The sequence below is a fragment of the Nomascus leucogenys genome, chromosome 11 (genome assembly GCF_006542625.1).
Source record: "Nomascus leucogenys isolate Asia chromosome 11, Asia_NLE_v1, whole genome shotgun sequence".
NCBI classification, from domain to species: Eukaryota; Metazoa; Chordata; class Mammalia; order Primates; family Hylobatidae; genus Nomascus; species Nomascus leucogenys.
In genome coordinates this window covers 113,455,743-113,470,942 of record NC_044391.1, presented here as the reverse complement: position 1 = coordinate 113,470,942, position 15,200 = coordinate 113,455,743, and the positions used below count along the sequence as shown (strand labels likewise).

The 15,200-nt window shown below is 43.6% G+C and overlaps 1 protein-coding gene across 2 annotated transcripts in view; it reads left to right on the top strand.

The window, feature by feature from the left end:
- FGF12 (fibroblast growth factor 12) overlaps nucleotides 1–15,200 on the top strand; it is a 599,372-nt gene that overhangs the window by 322,524 nt on the left and 261,648 nt on the right. The window contains exon 1 of one of the 2 annotated variants that reach the window (XM_003256664.4): nucleotides 3,605–5,197. The exons of the other annotated variant lie outside the window; for it this stretch is intronic. Within the exon in view, the coding sequence (XP_003256712.1) occupies nucleotides 4,999–5,197 (199 nt within the window). The 5' untranslated portion in view covers nucleotides 3,605–4,998. Of the gene's footprint in view, nucleotides 1–3,604; nucleotides 5,198–15,200 lie in introns of those variants that run through there. 2 annotated transcript variants of the gene reach the window in all.

Sequence of the window (15,200 nt, the reverse complement as noted above, 5' to 3'; positions counted from 1 at the left end):
AAGACTTGGCCTATGAATAAGCAAAAGACCAAAAAAGCCCGTTTTTCCTTTTAAAATGTGGAGATAATTAAGGCTGCCCATGTTTTTATTTGTTTGACTAGAGCCCAAAAACATAGACTATATATAATATATAACTAAATATAACTACATAATTATCATTTTGATGTGCATGTGACAATTTTCTTCAAAGTAATTAAAACTTCTTCCACTCATAATGTCTTCAGAATAGGAATAAGAAATTCTTAAGTTGTTCAAAGAAAGCATAAAAATCAAAGTATTGGTATCCCTGAGATATAACCCTTTAAAATACCTGGTTGTTAATTTAACCTAAATCGTCAGTAGGTTGGCTTAATTTCATTCCTGATCCCAAAATGCAAAGATATTGGAAATGTACGAGTAACTTTGGAGGAAGACTTATGAGATTTAGTGGCCCAGGTAGGAAACCTACTAATTTCTATATATAAAATAAACTGATTTAAGCATTGCTTCTGAGCTCAATATCCATATATTTAGGTCCTAGCTAACTTCTTAAATTTCTTTATACTCACCTCTTCTCACTGGGGAAATGGAGTAAATGATGCTGATGATGACTTAAAAAGCCAAAAAGCACTCTGACAATAGCTGCAGGAGTGCGAGGAAAAAAGTAGTCTTTGTTGTCCGATTGAATCCAAAACACTACATTCTTTTAATAGAGATCTAAACACAGAAAGAATGTTGCTGTCAGAAAGCTGACATTGTTTTTGTTCTGTTCTTTAAATGCCTAACTTGATGTTGTCCTGTTAAGACAGAGAGGAGAACTTCAAACAGCAACGGTTACCTGCTTTTTCATCTTTCCTCATAACGTCCTTCTCTTCCGTGCCTCTGTATTCATTACCTTCTGCATCAGCACACCCTCATATCTCAGAAACCTACAGAAAAAAAATCAGCAACACAAAGACTAAAGAATACACATCCTCCTTCCAGGCCTTTTGTAGGGGGTGTGGAGTGGCGGTGCACAGGACTGCAGTTCTGGAGAAATGTACTATATTTTACTTTTGTCTTCTAGTGTTATTTATGTTGCAAACATACATGAAACTCTGAAACTTTGACATCTGGAGAAATTGCTAAGAATTCAGATTCCCAGGCTCTACCCACACAGACTTCCATTTCGTGTTTTGAGAGACCATCAGGAATTGGCATGTTAACAAACATTTCAGGTGAATCTCATGCATTTTCTTTGGAAAAAAAAAACAGCCATATTTTATTCATTCATTTGGCATTTTCCAGTTTTCGGAATGCTTACACATGCATATCCAGTTCTGCGAGGTAGATGAGAATGATTATCCCCATTTTGAGAATATAAAAGAGACTCCAAATTTAGCAATAATTTCCTCAAGTCCTCATTATACACCCCCTCTTGCCTATTTCTCTGGCTACTCCCCTTAGCTGACCTTTGTCTGTTTGGGTGTTTAATAGCAAGGGCAGGGAGCCCCCAAAGCCCACTGTACTATCTGTGTCTGCCTTGCTCAAGAATGAGACAAGTCTTCTAGTAGCCAAAGAAGGAAAATAATTTTATTTGTGGAATGTGAACATTTTCCTAATTGATAGAATTACCAGTTGATGTTAAGTAATGCCCCTCACCCCATCCAGATGCACATATGGAAATGCATTCAGCCTTGCTTTTGGACGTGAGGTGTGTGTATGCGTGTGTCTTTTTCACGTGTCTTGTTCTGTATTGCTAGAATTCCAAGGATATATCCACTGTCTTCATTCAGCCACACTGAACTGCTGCAGGGGATGTGTGCTTCCCACATGACAGCTGGGATTCTCCCTTTCCTCAGGACGTCTTGCCTATTTAATCCTCCTCCCAGCTGTTTGTCCCATGAGCCTTTATCTGCCAGCCTCTGCTTTGCCCAGCTGGCAGCCTGGAAGGTCCAGGCCCCCGGGCATTGTAGGGTGTTATACTCCTGCTTGATCGGAACAACGTCACGGATCTCAATCCTTATTGCCCAGGTGAATCTTGGCTAGGCCCATAGGTTTGTGCTCATATCTAGAGAGCTCCTGGGGTCCCTCTGGGTCCCATATCCATTTTCAGTAGCTTCAGGGCCTGCATTTTCCTTGCCTTCTATTAGGATGTTTCCAACATACACCTGTCTGTGCTTGGAAATCATACATTTAATCCTTCCGCACTACCCTAGATGCTTAGTGAAGTGTCTGAAGGAGAGAGATTAGGGATACATGAAGAGAAATTGTAAGTAGAAACCAATAGCCGCTCCCAGACTTCAGCATGAATGGAAGGTGATTAATGCTTCATGCTGCATTTTAACTTGGAGAACTCCTCTGCCCAGTGTCTCCAGCATCAGATGTCCTCACGTTCACGTCTGGAGACCTGATTGCATTCCACAGCTTGTTGTTGACTGCCCTTGTCCACATCGCTCCCTCACCGCACCTGGAGTCATCCTCTGTGCAGGCTGCTTATTTGGGCTCTCTTTTTAGGGACTGAGCCTGCTTTGCAGCTTTCCAGACAGAACCAAGAAATCCGGGTTCCAAGAAGAAGGGAAACACTTTTTCCTGTTCCAAAATGAGCCATAGGTGGGGCCCACGATAAGGTTCAAGAGGTCGTTGTTACTTTCTCCAGTGTTCACTTTCTTCCTAACTAAACAGGGAATTCTACGTGCTCAAGCTTATTGGAGAGAGCGTGGACTGCATTTTCTCAGCTCCTCCGTCCCTCACCCCTTCTTTGCGCACCTAGGGTCCTTTAACTCCCACTGTGGTTGTGTTTCTCTTGTGGGAGGGACCGGACGGAGCGGACCCGAGCTGCAGTTCCCTCGCTCTGCCTCTGAGAATTTCTCATCCAAACCTCAATCACGTAGGATTGCGTAGAGAGGAGAAAAGGGGAGAGACAGAAGACACAGAGAGGAGGGAGAGGGGTGGCGGGAGGGAGGGAGGAAAGAAGGGAGTCTGGAAGCGGAGGGCTCGAGGAAAGGGAACCTGACTAGAGCGCGCTGTGCTTCGCAGCGCTCCAGGAGCCCGGCCCCCAGTTTGGCCCCACCTGGGCGCTCTTTCGCTCTTCCGTGGGTCGGCGGGCCGTGCGGGAGGAACTCTGGCTGCCGCCGGCTCTGCGTCCCACCCGCCATCTCGGTGGCTGTCGCCCCTGCCCCGAGTTTCCTGCGGAGCTAGCACTCCAGCTGAGCCAGCCGGTGGGGCGGCGGCGGCGGCGGCTCCGCGCGCCCAGAGCCTCAGCCCATGAATGGGACTCCACCCTGAGCGCCCCCTCCCGGGCCTGGGGAGGCGGCGGCGCGGCGGCGGGGGGCGCCCCGCAAGCCCGCGGCTCTGAGCGGCCACCCGCGCAGCAAGTTGGGCGAGTTGGCAGCCACCTGCATCTGCCTCCTGGCCCCGGCCCCTGATTCTGCCTCCGGCCCCAAGCGCCCGGGTTGCGCGCTGGGCTGCCTCGCGAGGTAGCCCCAGGAGGCCTAGGGGCCCCGCCTGCGCCCCCGGCGCCCCGCCTGCGCCCCCGGCGCCAGACCATGGTGGGCAGCTCCGGCCAGGAGCCGCAGCCACCGCGAGCCAACGTCGCCTGCAGCCAGCCCTCGCCCCACCCGAGCGGACGCGCGGGTGTTCGCAACGCGCGGGTCACTTCCTTCCTCGGCCGGGATGGGCAGCGCGGGACTGAGTGATCGGCCTTGCGTCCGGCGGGTAATCCCTATCTGATCTGCTGCCTGTGAGCTGCTGACTGCCGGGGCGCGCGAGCCTGGGGGGCACGGGCAGCAGCGCGGCGATGACCTGATCCCGAGCCCGCCAGGGCGCCCCTTCCTTCCCTCCCTTCCCTCGCTCCCTCTGAGCCTGTGCGGAGACCAGCTCGGCGCGGCGGCCCCGGGTGGACCATGGCGGGGAGCTCCAGTTAAAGGCGTGTGGGCGCCGAGCTGGAGAGGACACCTTCGGCATCGCTGCCTTTTGAGGGGGCTTATTTAAACTACTGAGTCATTCCAGATTTAGGATTCCCTAAATAATCACCAACTGTGCCCGTCTCGTGCCGGAAAGCAAGCGGAAAGAGAAAGAGCGCCCACTCTTGGGACCCCGCAGATCGCCTCTCGCCGGTTTCTCCCCGAGGGGTGCTTGGCCCTCGAGGATCTCCCTCCCTCCCTCGCGCCCTCCCCTCTCCCTCTCCTCCCGCTCCTCCCGCTCTCTTTGCAGTGTTGCTGGCCGGGAGTCGCTCTCACCGCAGCTGGAAACAGCTGCGCCCGCCCCGCGCCCCTACCCAGACTCCGGGTAACCGCTCCCACTTCGCGCCTCTCGGAATTCCAGAACTCGGGTGGCCGGCCCCTGGAAAGCGGCAGCCGGCGCGATGCATTCTGTAGACCTCACCCTGCCGGGACGGACCTCCTAATCTTCAGAACCGCGGGCCGCAGGGAGTTAAATTGCTGCCTTCCTCTCCTTCTCTCGTGCGGTTGGTGGCTTGTTTTCTAAAGGAACGTTTTATTCACTTTTTAGTATATTCTACCGGGGGCGCGCTACCCGCCTGGGTCCAGACTCTGCTTTGTAAACGGGTTTTCTGTGTATGTATGTGTAGGTATACTTTGGACACCTTACAACGCTTGCGCCTCTCCAACAGAGGCACGTCTTGTTATTTTGGGCATCGTTCTTCCCCTTGCACTTGGTACCCCGAATGCAGTGTGACTAAACTCCCCACTGCCCCTTGGGCGCCGATCGCCTTGGGGTGCAAGTTTGGGGTGCAAACGTCTACTTCGCAAGAGGGCCTGGGACCGCCCCGCCCCGCCCCCCGGCTGCCAGAGGTTGGGGAAGTTTACATCTGGATTTTCACACATTTTGTCGCCACTGCCCAGACTTTGACTAACCTTGTGAGCGCCGGGTTTTCGATACTGCAGCCTCCTCAAATTTTAGCACTGCCTCCCCGCGACTGCCCTGTCCCTGGCCGCCCGAGGTCCTGCCCTCGTCCCGGCGGAGCGCGAGCCGGAGGGCGCAGTAGAGCCTGGGGCCTGGGGCCCTCGCTGAGCAGCTATGGCTGCGGCGATAGCCAGCTCCTTGATCCGGCAGAAGCGGCAGGCGAGGGAGTCCAACAGCGACCGAGTGTCGGCCTCCAAGCGCCGCTCCAGCCCCAGCAAAGACGGGCGCTCCCTGTGCGAGAGGCACGTCCTCGGGGTGTTCAGCAAAGTGCGCTTCTGCAGCGGCCGCAAGAGGCCGGTGAGGCGGAGACCAGGTCAGTAGAAGCCCGGAGAGTGGGCTCCCCAGAGGGGGACACCCTCTCTCCCCTTCCTCAAAGCACCTCGGTACCCCCGTGGAAGGGAACCAGGATTCCTCTTTTACATTCTGACCCCTCTTCTCTCATTTCCAGGCTTCTCTCTTTCAACCACTCTGTCAGTTAATAGCTTCTTGCCCCATATTCAGCAAAAACACTCTACTTTGATCAATCCAGGGTTTGACTAGGAGAAGAATTACATATATAGATGCACTTCTTCCAAAAGAGCCTGTAGAGTCCTTGAAGGGAGTGACCACCTCATTCATTCATTTATTCATTCATCCGTTCTCTCTCTCTCCTGCTCTCCCATCCATCCATCCATGCATCTATCCATCCACGCATCCATCCATCTGTAGAGTACAGTACTTACGCTGCCCACTGAGGACCTAAAGATTAATACAGCCTTTCCCTTATCCCTCATAATCCATGACAGACACCTAGTAGACACCAGATGAACTTAAATTTATTATTTTTCCAACTCTTCCTCCGGCAACACTTGGCATTGCATCTTTCAGAAGCTCTTGTCAATTTCTCACCTCTTCATTTTTCCCTCATGCCCTTTCACTTCCTTTACACAGTCTGCATTTTCCTGTTATTTTCTTCCAACCCCTCTCATGGTTTCCAAGGACTCTGCTCATTAACGTTTCTGTCCTATTACCATACTTAGCACACTCAACACTTTTGAGACATTGAGGGAACAAGACAGTATACACAGTTTGGCCTCAAGGAGTGTAAAGAAAACTTCAGCTTGATCAGAGATTTTCATGGCATGGGCTTTCTGAAGCTAATTCTCTTCTGCAGCCCTGACCGCAGATGACTGCTTTTGGGTATGTCTCTACTTGCAAAGGGAAATTGGATACCCAAAGTTTTGACATGATGATTCCCAGGTCAAGCCAGACCAGTGTTCCCAGCTTGAGAGAATGGAAGCAGAATTGCGGAGAGATCTGTGCTTCCATCAGACTGTTGGTTTTCTGGGTTGTGGCTGCAGAGCCATTTGCATTCTGCAGATACTCTACCCCTATTGTGGACAACTGAAAGGAAATACTGTCTAGAAAGGGAGGCTGCCCTATAATCTGTTGGCTAGTTTGTCTCTTTGCAACTCTGACTGTGGTGTGCTGTTGGTTTCCAGCAATGAGGTACATGGTTGGGTCCACTGGATGAAGGATGACACTTGGGAAGTCTGGACAAGTGGGGCTCAGAATTAGCTCAGAAATTTGGGATTAAGCCTTGTGAAGAAGCGACCCTGTTTCATTTTCCGTTGGGTTTTCATGACATTGTCCACTCCATACTAGGCTCATTTTCTTATTTGTGATGATGATAAAGTAGTAAATTTCAGGAGTATACAAAAATAATTATGATGCCAAGACAGGAGCTATTAGACTCTATTGTTTTATGTCCAATTAGTATAGCATGTTCATTTTATAAAGTGAAGATTTATGCAATAGTTTGAATTACCTCTACAAAGTAACTCACCTAGTGGAAAATAAAATAACCTGTTCTGTTGTGGAGGGATAATTTGGAGGCTTCTTTTCTTAGGGCTTATGTGGTCTACAGAGAACTTCAAGGTTCTGAACTCAATGTGATTTTATATCTCAATCTCTGAAGTACGTGCTTGCACCCTAGTTGGGATAATTATATGATGTTTTTGAGTTGATCATAGTCAGCCTCTTCTAAAAAACAAGATAATAAGAATGATAGGTGGATATATGTGAATGGATAAGATACACTGATCCTGATATCTGGAGTTGAGTTGGAGATGATCAATGGGTTACTTTTGCATGGCTTAATTTTCATGGCTTCATTTTGCATGGGAAGGAAGGACTGTATTTGCTGCTTCCTGTGGGCTCTTCCTTAGCATCTCATTAGAAAACAGAGATTCGAGGCAATTTCTGAGTTTATTGTTTTCTTCAGTGTTCATTTAATTTGCCTCCCTTTTTCTTCTACACAGTGTTCATCTTATCAGAGAGGATCCTGACTGGTGACTTCCTTTAGCTAAAGTGTCAAAATAACAATCTGGCAGAGAGATGGCAGAACCTATTAAGACATTCCCAGTGCAAGGGCAAACTGCGTGTATTTGTTTACCATTTCAGTTTGTTCTGAAGCTTAGCTTAGAAGAATGGGCGTGTGGTGTGTGTAAAAGCATTTTGGGAAGATGATAATGTGCTATCATCTTTACTAACAAAGCCAAATAATTAATCTGTTGATTTGCTGTCAGCAGCCATGATTCACATAGCATGGAATAAGTCTATTTATAGAGAGATAGCACCTTCCACATATCAGTTCCAAAGAAGAATCTTTAGTTGGATTGGGAGGAAGTTGCTAAACACCAAAAAGAAAAACTATTTGAATCTGTTTTATAATCACTTTGACGTTGTATTCACTTAATATTTGACTGATTCTTGAAACCACTAGCCTTCCTAAGCCATATCATTGTGAACTAACAAAGTAACTCACAAATGGTAAAATGGTGAAGTGGAATAATTTGTCCTGATAAAGAATTTCCACTCTGAATTTCTGTCACTGAGACACATGTTCCATTGACCAGACTTTCTAGGGGAGTGAGGCTTAGGAAGTGAATCTAAGGCAAGTGTTTGATGGGAAAGGCCACGGTTGTATTTCTGATTTCAGGGCTGACACATTGAGTATCTCTCCTCCTCTTTTTTCTTAGCTAACCAAGTTCTGATATATGTAGTATTGAAGCTGTATAAATACAGTGGGGATCCTGAAATTATCATGGCAAAGGGCTCAGTAACACAGAATGTTAAAATGTAACACAGATGTTAAAATGACAGTAACACAGAATGAAAACATGGGAAATGACTAGGTATGGCCTCACATCACACAGTTTCAGGGTCAGGGTGCACATTGGATCCTTTTTGTACAGCAAAATCTCTGTCTTTATAGATGAGAAATCCATTGCAAGTTTGTAATTTATCTAAAGTTACACAACTAGGTTTTGTCAAAATTGAGACTAGAACTAGATTCAGTTGACTTTTTTTCCTACCTTCTTTGCAACACAGCAGAAAGTAACGTCAACTAGTGTAAAGAGCTGGATGTCTTCTGTCAAAGTTTTAACCATTGGTATTATTATTATCATTGTGATCATTGTTTTATAATTAGAACAGAGATAAGGTAGAGTAGAAGAGGTAACTTGTAGAAGAAGGCATAGGCTAAGGAGGCCATTGGACTTCAGCAATGACCACCCTATAGCATTATTGAAGACCTATAGGCAGCATAGGGTTAATGAGCCCCTTAGGGCCTGTAGATCTTTGAAAATGAAATGTTGGAGACCCTGAACTGGAAAGTTGGATGAGATCATTGAACCATGAAAAAGCCTTCAGAACATTTCTGTTTGCACACTTTCTAATGAGAAAAGAGTGTACTTACAGTCATTATTTGAGTCATTATTTATGTGTGAAAAGGCTGTATTAGTCAGGCACACTAGAATATTTGCCTAAATGTTGATGCCGCTTAATTTGCTGTATCTAGACTATTAGTACATCCGTATGAATTACATGCTTATTCATGTCCAACCTTTTGCTTTATTTTGAGTAGAAACAATAGTACAAATGATTGACTACAAAATGATGTATGTTTTGACTCAGAAGTTATTACAGACAAAGGGTAACACATAATCAAGGAGGGAAAGGTGTTCGTAGAATCTGAATGTGTGAGTGGCCACAAACCTTGGAGGTCATCAATATTACTCTTTCATTTTTCAAATGAGACCCTCTCTGGAAAGAGCAAAGCAATTGATTAAGCCTAAATCTAGGTATTTTAAGTGATGTGGGTGTTTTTATTATATTTCTATATAACTTAGTTTCTTGCCTCAAACCAGAACATTAAAAGAATAATCAATCAGGAAAAATCTATCTTAAAACCTAAAGATCTTCAGAATTTTTTTATAATTTAAAGATTTGATTTCATACGCCGATCCCTTTAAAAAGTGATGGAGTAGAATTACACTACATGGTAAAATAAATCAAAGTAGTAATTGTAATTTACCTGATTTTGTTGATTTTCATTTGCCTTATCTATCTGAGTCCCTGTTTCTGCTGTTATAAAAATTATGGTTATTCAAAATATTTCAGTATTCTTTTAAATTGTTTTGGTAGATGCACAGTGTTTAACAGTATACTCATTCAACATTTTTATTATAAAACATATCCTTTTGCGTAGAGGAAGAAAATATCATAGGAAATAGAAACTTCAAGAAGCAAGTTGACAGTAAAGGTGAAATAATGTTTAATCATGTGATTTATGGAATATGAGTTATATTTTTATAAATTGAAATAGTTTTGGCCAATATATGGGTCAAGATTAGATTTATATGACAGGTGATATTTTACATTTATAGGAAGTACTTTGATTACATTTTCTCTTTTAAAAGTATGACTCATATCTGAACTGCAAAATCAGCCTAATTAAATGATATTTGGCTTGATTTTTGTTAAAAAAAAAAACAACAACAACAGTAAGACCCCTAACTTTTCAGAAACCCACCTTAGGGTTTAAACTGATATTTTGAACATGTTTTTTAAATTCTGTTCTCTCTACAGCAGTGCATTCTCATCAACAAATTATGTTTCCATTGTAAGGACATTTTAAAATAGCAGTTATTGTGATCTCTTGATTTCTTTCATCCCACAGAGATCTCATCAAGCCGTAACTCGAGATTAAGTCTTTAAAGTATTAATGAATTTGTTTTTCTTGAACAGAAGTAGAAAAACAATTTATAGGAAATGAGGCAGTCTCTGCATTTGAGGAAGCAATAGGAATATTTTGGAAGATCTTTAGAAATGTAAGCTTTGTCTCGTAAAATTGTATTTTAAAAAGTCCTGGGCTTATTCATATGGAAACACATTGCTTTTATTATGGTGAGAGAATAAATTTGCTCTGGAAAATTTGTAGATTTGCTTTGGAAATGTGTTAATAGTGATTAATTTTTTCTTGTCTCTTCTTTGAATGCATGATCATCATGTATATTTGCTTTTGACATATATAATTATTATAGATTTTATGATGCTTCCACAAAACAGCCTTGTTAGACATAGGGGACACACTTGATATGCTACATTTTGGATTTTATCTTCTGGCTTACCCATGGAATTACAGAACTTTTCCTATTTTCTAAAGAAAGGTGCACCACATCTAAAGGGCTCTGATTCCAAGACTACCTCCTAAGCATCTGTGAGTGGGAGAAGGCTTAGATGCAAAATGCCTATAAATTAATCATCTATAATAATAAATTTTAATAATAATAACTTGACTTCAGGATTTATAGAATTTCTTTATAATTTTTGCTTCTTTTATTTTTTATAGCAGTCTGCTGAAATAGCCCCATCTTAGAAAAAAGAAAACTAAGCCTCAAGTGGCAGTGAGACTTGTTCAGATTCATGGAATCAGAAGATGACCAAGTGTCACATGGCCCCCAGTTCCACACTGCAGATAATCTGCTTTTATCTCCCACCACACTGAGGGTTAGGAAGCTGGGAAACTATTGTTGGGGGGAATCTGATGAGAAGTTCAAGAAATGAGGAACATGGTTACATGGTTTGTTTTGCTGTGTGTGTGGTCTAGAGCTCCCAGAGTGGAGGAGAGAAGTGGAAAGCTGATGGAGATCTTCAGGGCAGGACTGAAGAAGCAGTCCCATGGCTATGTTGTTATGTGCTGGGCTTAGGCTCCTGGCTCAGATGTTCCTGCCTGAATGCCAGGAGCCTTGATGATATCAAGGGGTGCCACATGGGATACCTAAGGACCCACTGGGAGACTTGGGCCCAGAGGGCCAGACTCTCTTAACCATAAACTTAAACAATTGCTTCAGATGTTTTGGAGAGTAAAGAGGTTAACACCAAGTTAAAGAGAGCTCTGTAAGATTTAATCTTTTTGTTTGTTTGTTTAACTTAAGTGATAGCATAGCAGAATGATTAAGTACCTGGACTTTGGAGTAGGATGTGAATTCAAATTATGGTCTTATTATTTGTAAGAATATTAGGCAAGTTTCTTAATATCTTTGCACCTCAGTTTGCTGATTTATAAGATGAAGGGATTACCTCTAGCTTTTGGTCAAGAAATGCCTCTTTGAGGAAGAATCATTTAAGCTGAGCTCCAAAAGATGAAACAGGCAGGCAGGGATGGAAGAACATTCAAGGCAGAAGAGAACAACTTGCATGAAGATTGATGTGAGAGGGAGCTCGGTGCTTTTGAAGAAATTGAAGTAGAGCTGGAGCAATGAGAACAAGGGGAGAGGGGTACAGATGATGTTGGAAAGCTTGGCAAGAACCGCAGGGCCTTGAGAAGCCTAAGATGAATTTTTTATTTTAATCCAGGGTCCAAAGAAAGATCAGCAGTATGGGGTGATATCCTGCGACTTGTATTTTTAATTGGGCACTTTGCCTTTGGAGAAGAGAATGGATAGCAACGGAGCCAGAGTAGAAGCAAAGGAATAGTAAGGAGGCTAGGGCATCAGTCTGGACCAGCAGTTCTCAAAGTACAGTACGGTACAGGGGCCCTAGAAGCTTCCTGAACATCTTTTAGTGGATCCACAAGGTCAAAATGATTTTCATAAAAAATATTTCCTAATACCACTAGTTATTTGCCATTTTCACTCATTCTGTCACAAGTGTCCAGTGGAATTTTCCAGAGACTGTGTGATATATCCACAATCATCTGTAAAAGGTACTAAAAGTTTCCTCCCTTTTCAACCACGTTCCTTTGTGAGGCCAGGTTATCCTTACATACTTCATCCACAATAAGATACCAAAAGAGATTGAATGCAGAAGCAGACTTGAGAACAAGCTGACTTCTATTAAGCTAGACATTAAAAAGATTTACAAACAATTTATAAACTAGTCTTTTCATTAATTCCTTTTTGTTTGTTTTGGAAAATAAAGATAAGTTTTATTAAATCATGCTATTTATGTTAACACTTAGTGGGGCTTATTGTTTTAATAAACATAATTATTTGAAAAATTTCATTGTAACTTCTAAATACAGTAAATATTGAGAGATATAAACTACATAAGCACAAAGGTCTTTGGGGTATTCAGTAATTTCTAGGAGTGTAAAGGATCCTGAAAACAAAAAGTTTGAGAACCACTGGTCTAGGCTATAGATGATGTTGAAACGAAGTTGATGGCCATGGATATAAAAAGAGTGGGTAAAGGTAGAATAAGCAGAACCTCATTAGAGGTAGACTATGAGTGGAGAGTCGAAGGTGCCTGGATAATCCCTGGCTGAACTATTCCATAGTGAATTGCATGTTTGCAGAGATAGAGGAATGCTGGGGAAGGAGCAGGGTTGATAGAAGTCAAATAATGTAATTGCCCAACTACAAAACACTATAGAATGTGAAGGTGGGGACCGGGTGTGGTGGCTCACACCCATAATCGCAGCACTTTGGAAGGCTGAGGCGGGTGGATCACAAGGTCAGGAGTTCGAGACCAGCCTGGCCAACACGGTGAAACCCAGTCTCTATTAAAAATACAAAAATTAGCTGAGTGTGGTGGTGGGTGCCTGTAATCCCAGCTACTTAGGAGGCTGAGGCAGGAGAATTGTTTGAACCCGGGAGGTGGAGGTTGCAATGAGCCGAGATCGTGTCATTGCACTCCAGCCTGGGCCACATGGCGAGACTCGGTCTCAAAAAAAAAGAAAAGAATGTGAAGGTGGAAGATTGGGTTTTATTTATTGTTTAATAGTTTTACAATATCCATATATATAAGGCTGTTTACTTTATTCTTGAACTCTCAAGGAAACACTCATTGGCCTTTGAATAGTCAAGTGACTTTACAAACACAAATTTTATAAAGTTCTATTTTTCTGCCTATTGTTAGTTATTTGATTCATTTGTAGTATTTATAGGCCTCCCAGACTCCATGCTTCTAACCACACTTATGTTAATGCCTCATAATTGAAACTTGGACTGATGGTTTTGCACTTGAAGATTCAACCAACCATAGATGGAAGTATTCAAGAAGAAAACCATAGTACAACCATGCTATGCAAATACTATGCCATTTTATGTAAAGGACTTGAGGATCCTCCAGTTGGGTATCCTGAGGGTGGGGGTCTTGTAACCACCACTCCTCACCCTGAACATAGGGAGCGATAACTGTACTCTATACAGTCTTTTATCGTTACTTTTCAGGAATCAGTAGAGAGGGTCCTAAGGCCTAAGACCAAACTTGGTTCCCTAGAACTGAAGAATGACATGGGTCAAATAGGATCAGTACACTTAATTACAAAATGTTAGCATGTAGAGCTTATATAAGCCAGTGGTTCTCAGCCCTAGCTGGAAAATGAAATCAACTGGGAGTTTTTAAAATGTACTAATGCCAAACACCTAGAAAGTCTGATTTAGTGTGTTCACTCTGGGACCCAGGCATCAGCCATCAGTTTTGTTTGCTTGTTTTTAACCCCCTATATGATGCTAATATGCAGCCAGGGTTGAGAGTCCCCAACCTGTTCCAATTCCTTTATTTCATAACTGTGGCCCTTAAACAAAATTAGTGATTTTATTAATGTCTTTAGGAACACATCCATGATGCCTAGAAATTTTATACACTAATGGAATTTACAATGATGATCTCTTCTGTCTCAGCCCATTCTGGTTGTTATGATAAAATACCATGCACAGGTGGCTTAAACAACAGAAATGTATTTTTCACAGTTCGAGAGGCTGGCATTCCCAAGATCAAGGTGCCAGAAGATTCGGTGTCTGTGAGGGCCTGCTTCCTAGGTCATAGATGGCAGTCTTGGCTGCTTTTTCAAATGGCAGAAGGGGCAAGGGAGCTCCCTGGGGTCTCTTTTGTAAGACCACTAATCTCATTCATGAGGGGAGACGCTTCATGACCTAATCACTTCTCAAAGGCTTCCACTTCCTAATATCATCTTGGAGCTTAGGATTTCAACATTGAGCAGGGGGAGGGGCACATAAACATTCTGTCCAAGGTACCATTTTTTTTTTCGCTTCTGTATGAATCTTTCCCGTGTTTAATGATGTCCCAAAACTGAGCTGCATCATCATATGGAATGCTTGCATGCCTCGTCTTCTTGATGAAAACTTCAGTTCCTAAGCACAGGACCTCGTCAGCACTAGATTTCTCAGCACTTAGCATACTGCCTGTGTCACTGCAGTTCTTCAGTTGCTGTTAAATTGATGAGGAAATGACATCCTGACTCATTGAGCAAGCCTCAGAGGAAGAAGGATTCTGAAGGTAGCATCTCTCCTTCCCACCTAAGGATGCTGAGGTCCTGGAAAGCCTGGGGCTTCTCAGTTTCACAGGACTGGTTAGATTCTGGATTTGAACTCAGGTTTGTTTTTCCTAATCTGGTTTTCTTTCTACTCTGCCAGTCCTGGAAATGGACCTCAGTTTCTGTCTTTGAAAAACAAAGGAGCTATATATAAGAATATATAAGAGCTAGCTCACACCTGTAATTCCAGCACTTTGGGAAGCTGAGGGGGGGCAGATCACTTGAGGTTAGGAGTTCGAGACCAGCCTGGTCAACATAGTGAAACCCTGTCTTTACTAAAATACAAAAGTTAGTCAGGCGTGGTGGTGCATGCCTATAATCCCAGCTACTTAGGAGGCTGGGGCAGGAAAATCACCTACCTGGGAGGTGTAGGTTGCACCTACTGGAGATGACACCACTGCACTCCAGTATGGGTGACAAAGCGAGACTCTGTCTCAAAAAAAAAAAAAAAAAGAAAAGAAAAAAGAATATGTAAGGGCCTCTTTAGCCTGAAAAGCTATTAACTGTAGCTCCCCTCACCCCAGGAGAAACATTTGTGACTGGGAACATGAAACACAAATCTTTTCCCTGCTTCTTACTTGAAGGACAAAACTATTCTCTTAGTGTGCTGTTTTGGATGTTCCTAACTGCATCCTATGGTTTAATCACTTGCAATGCACTAATAAAGAAATCTGTCTAAAATATCAGTCTTTCTCTTGACACCAATTTAGGC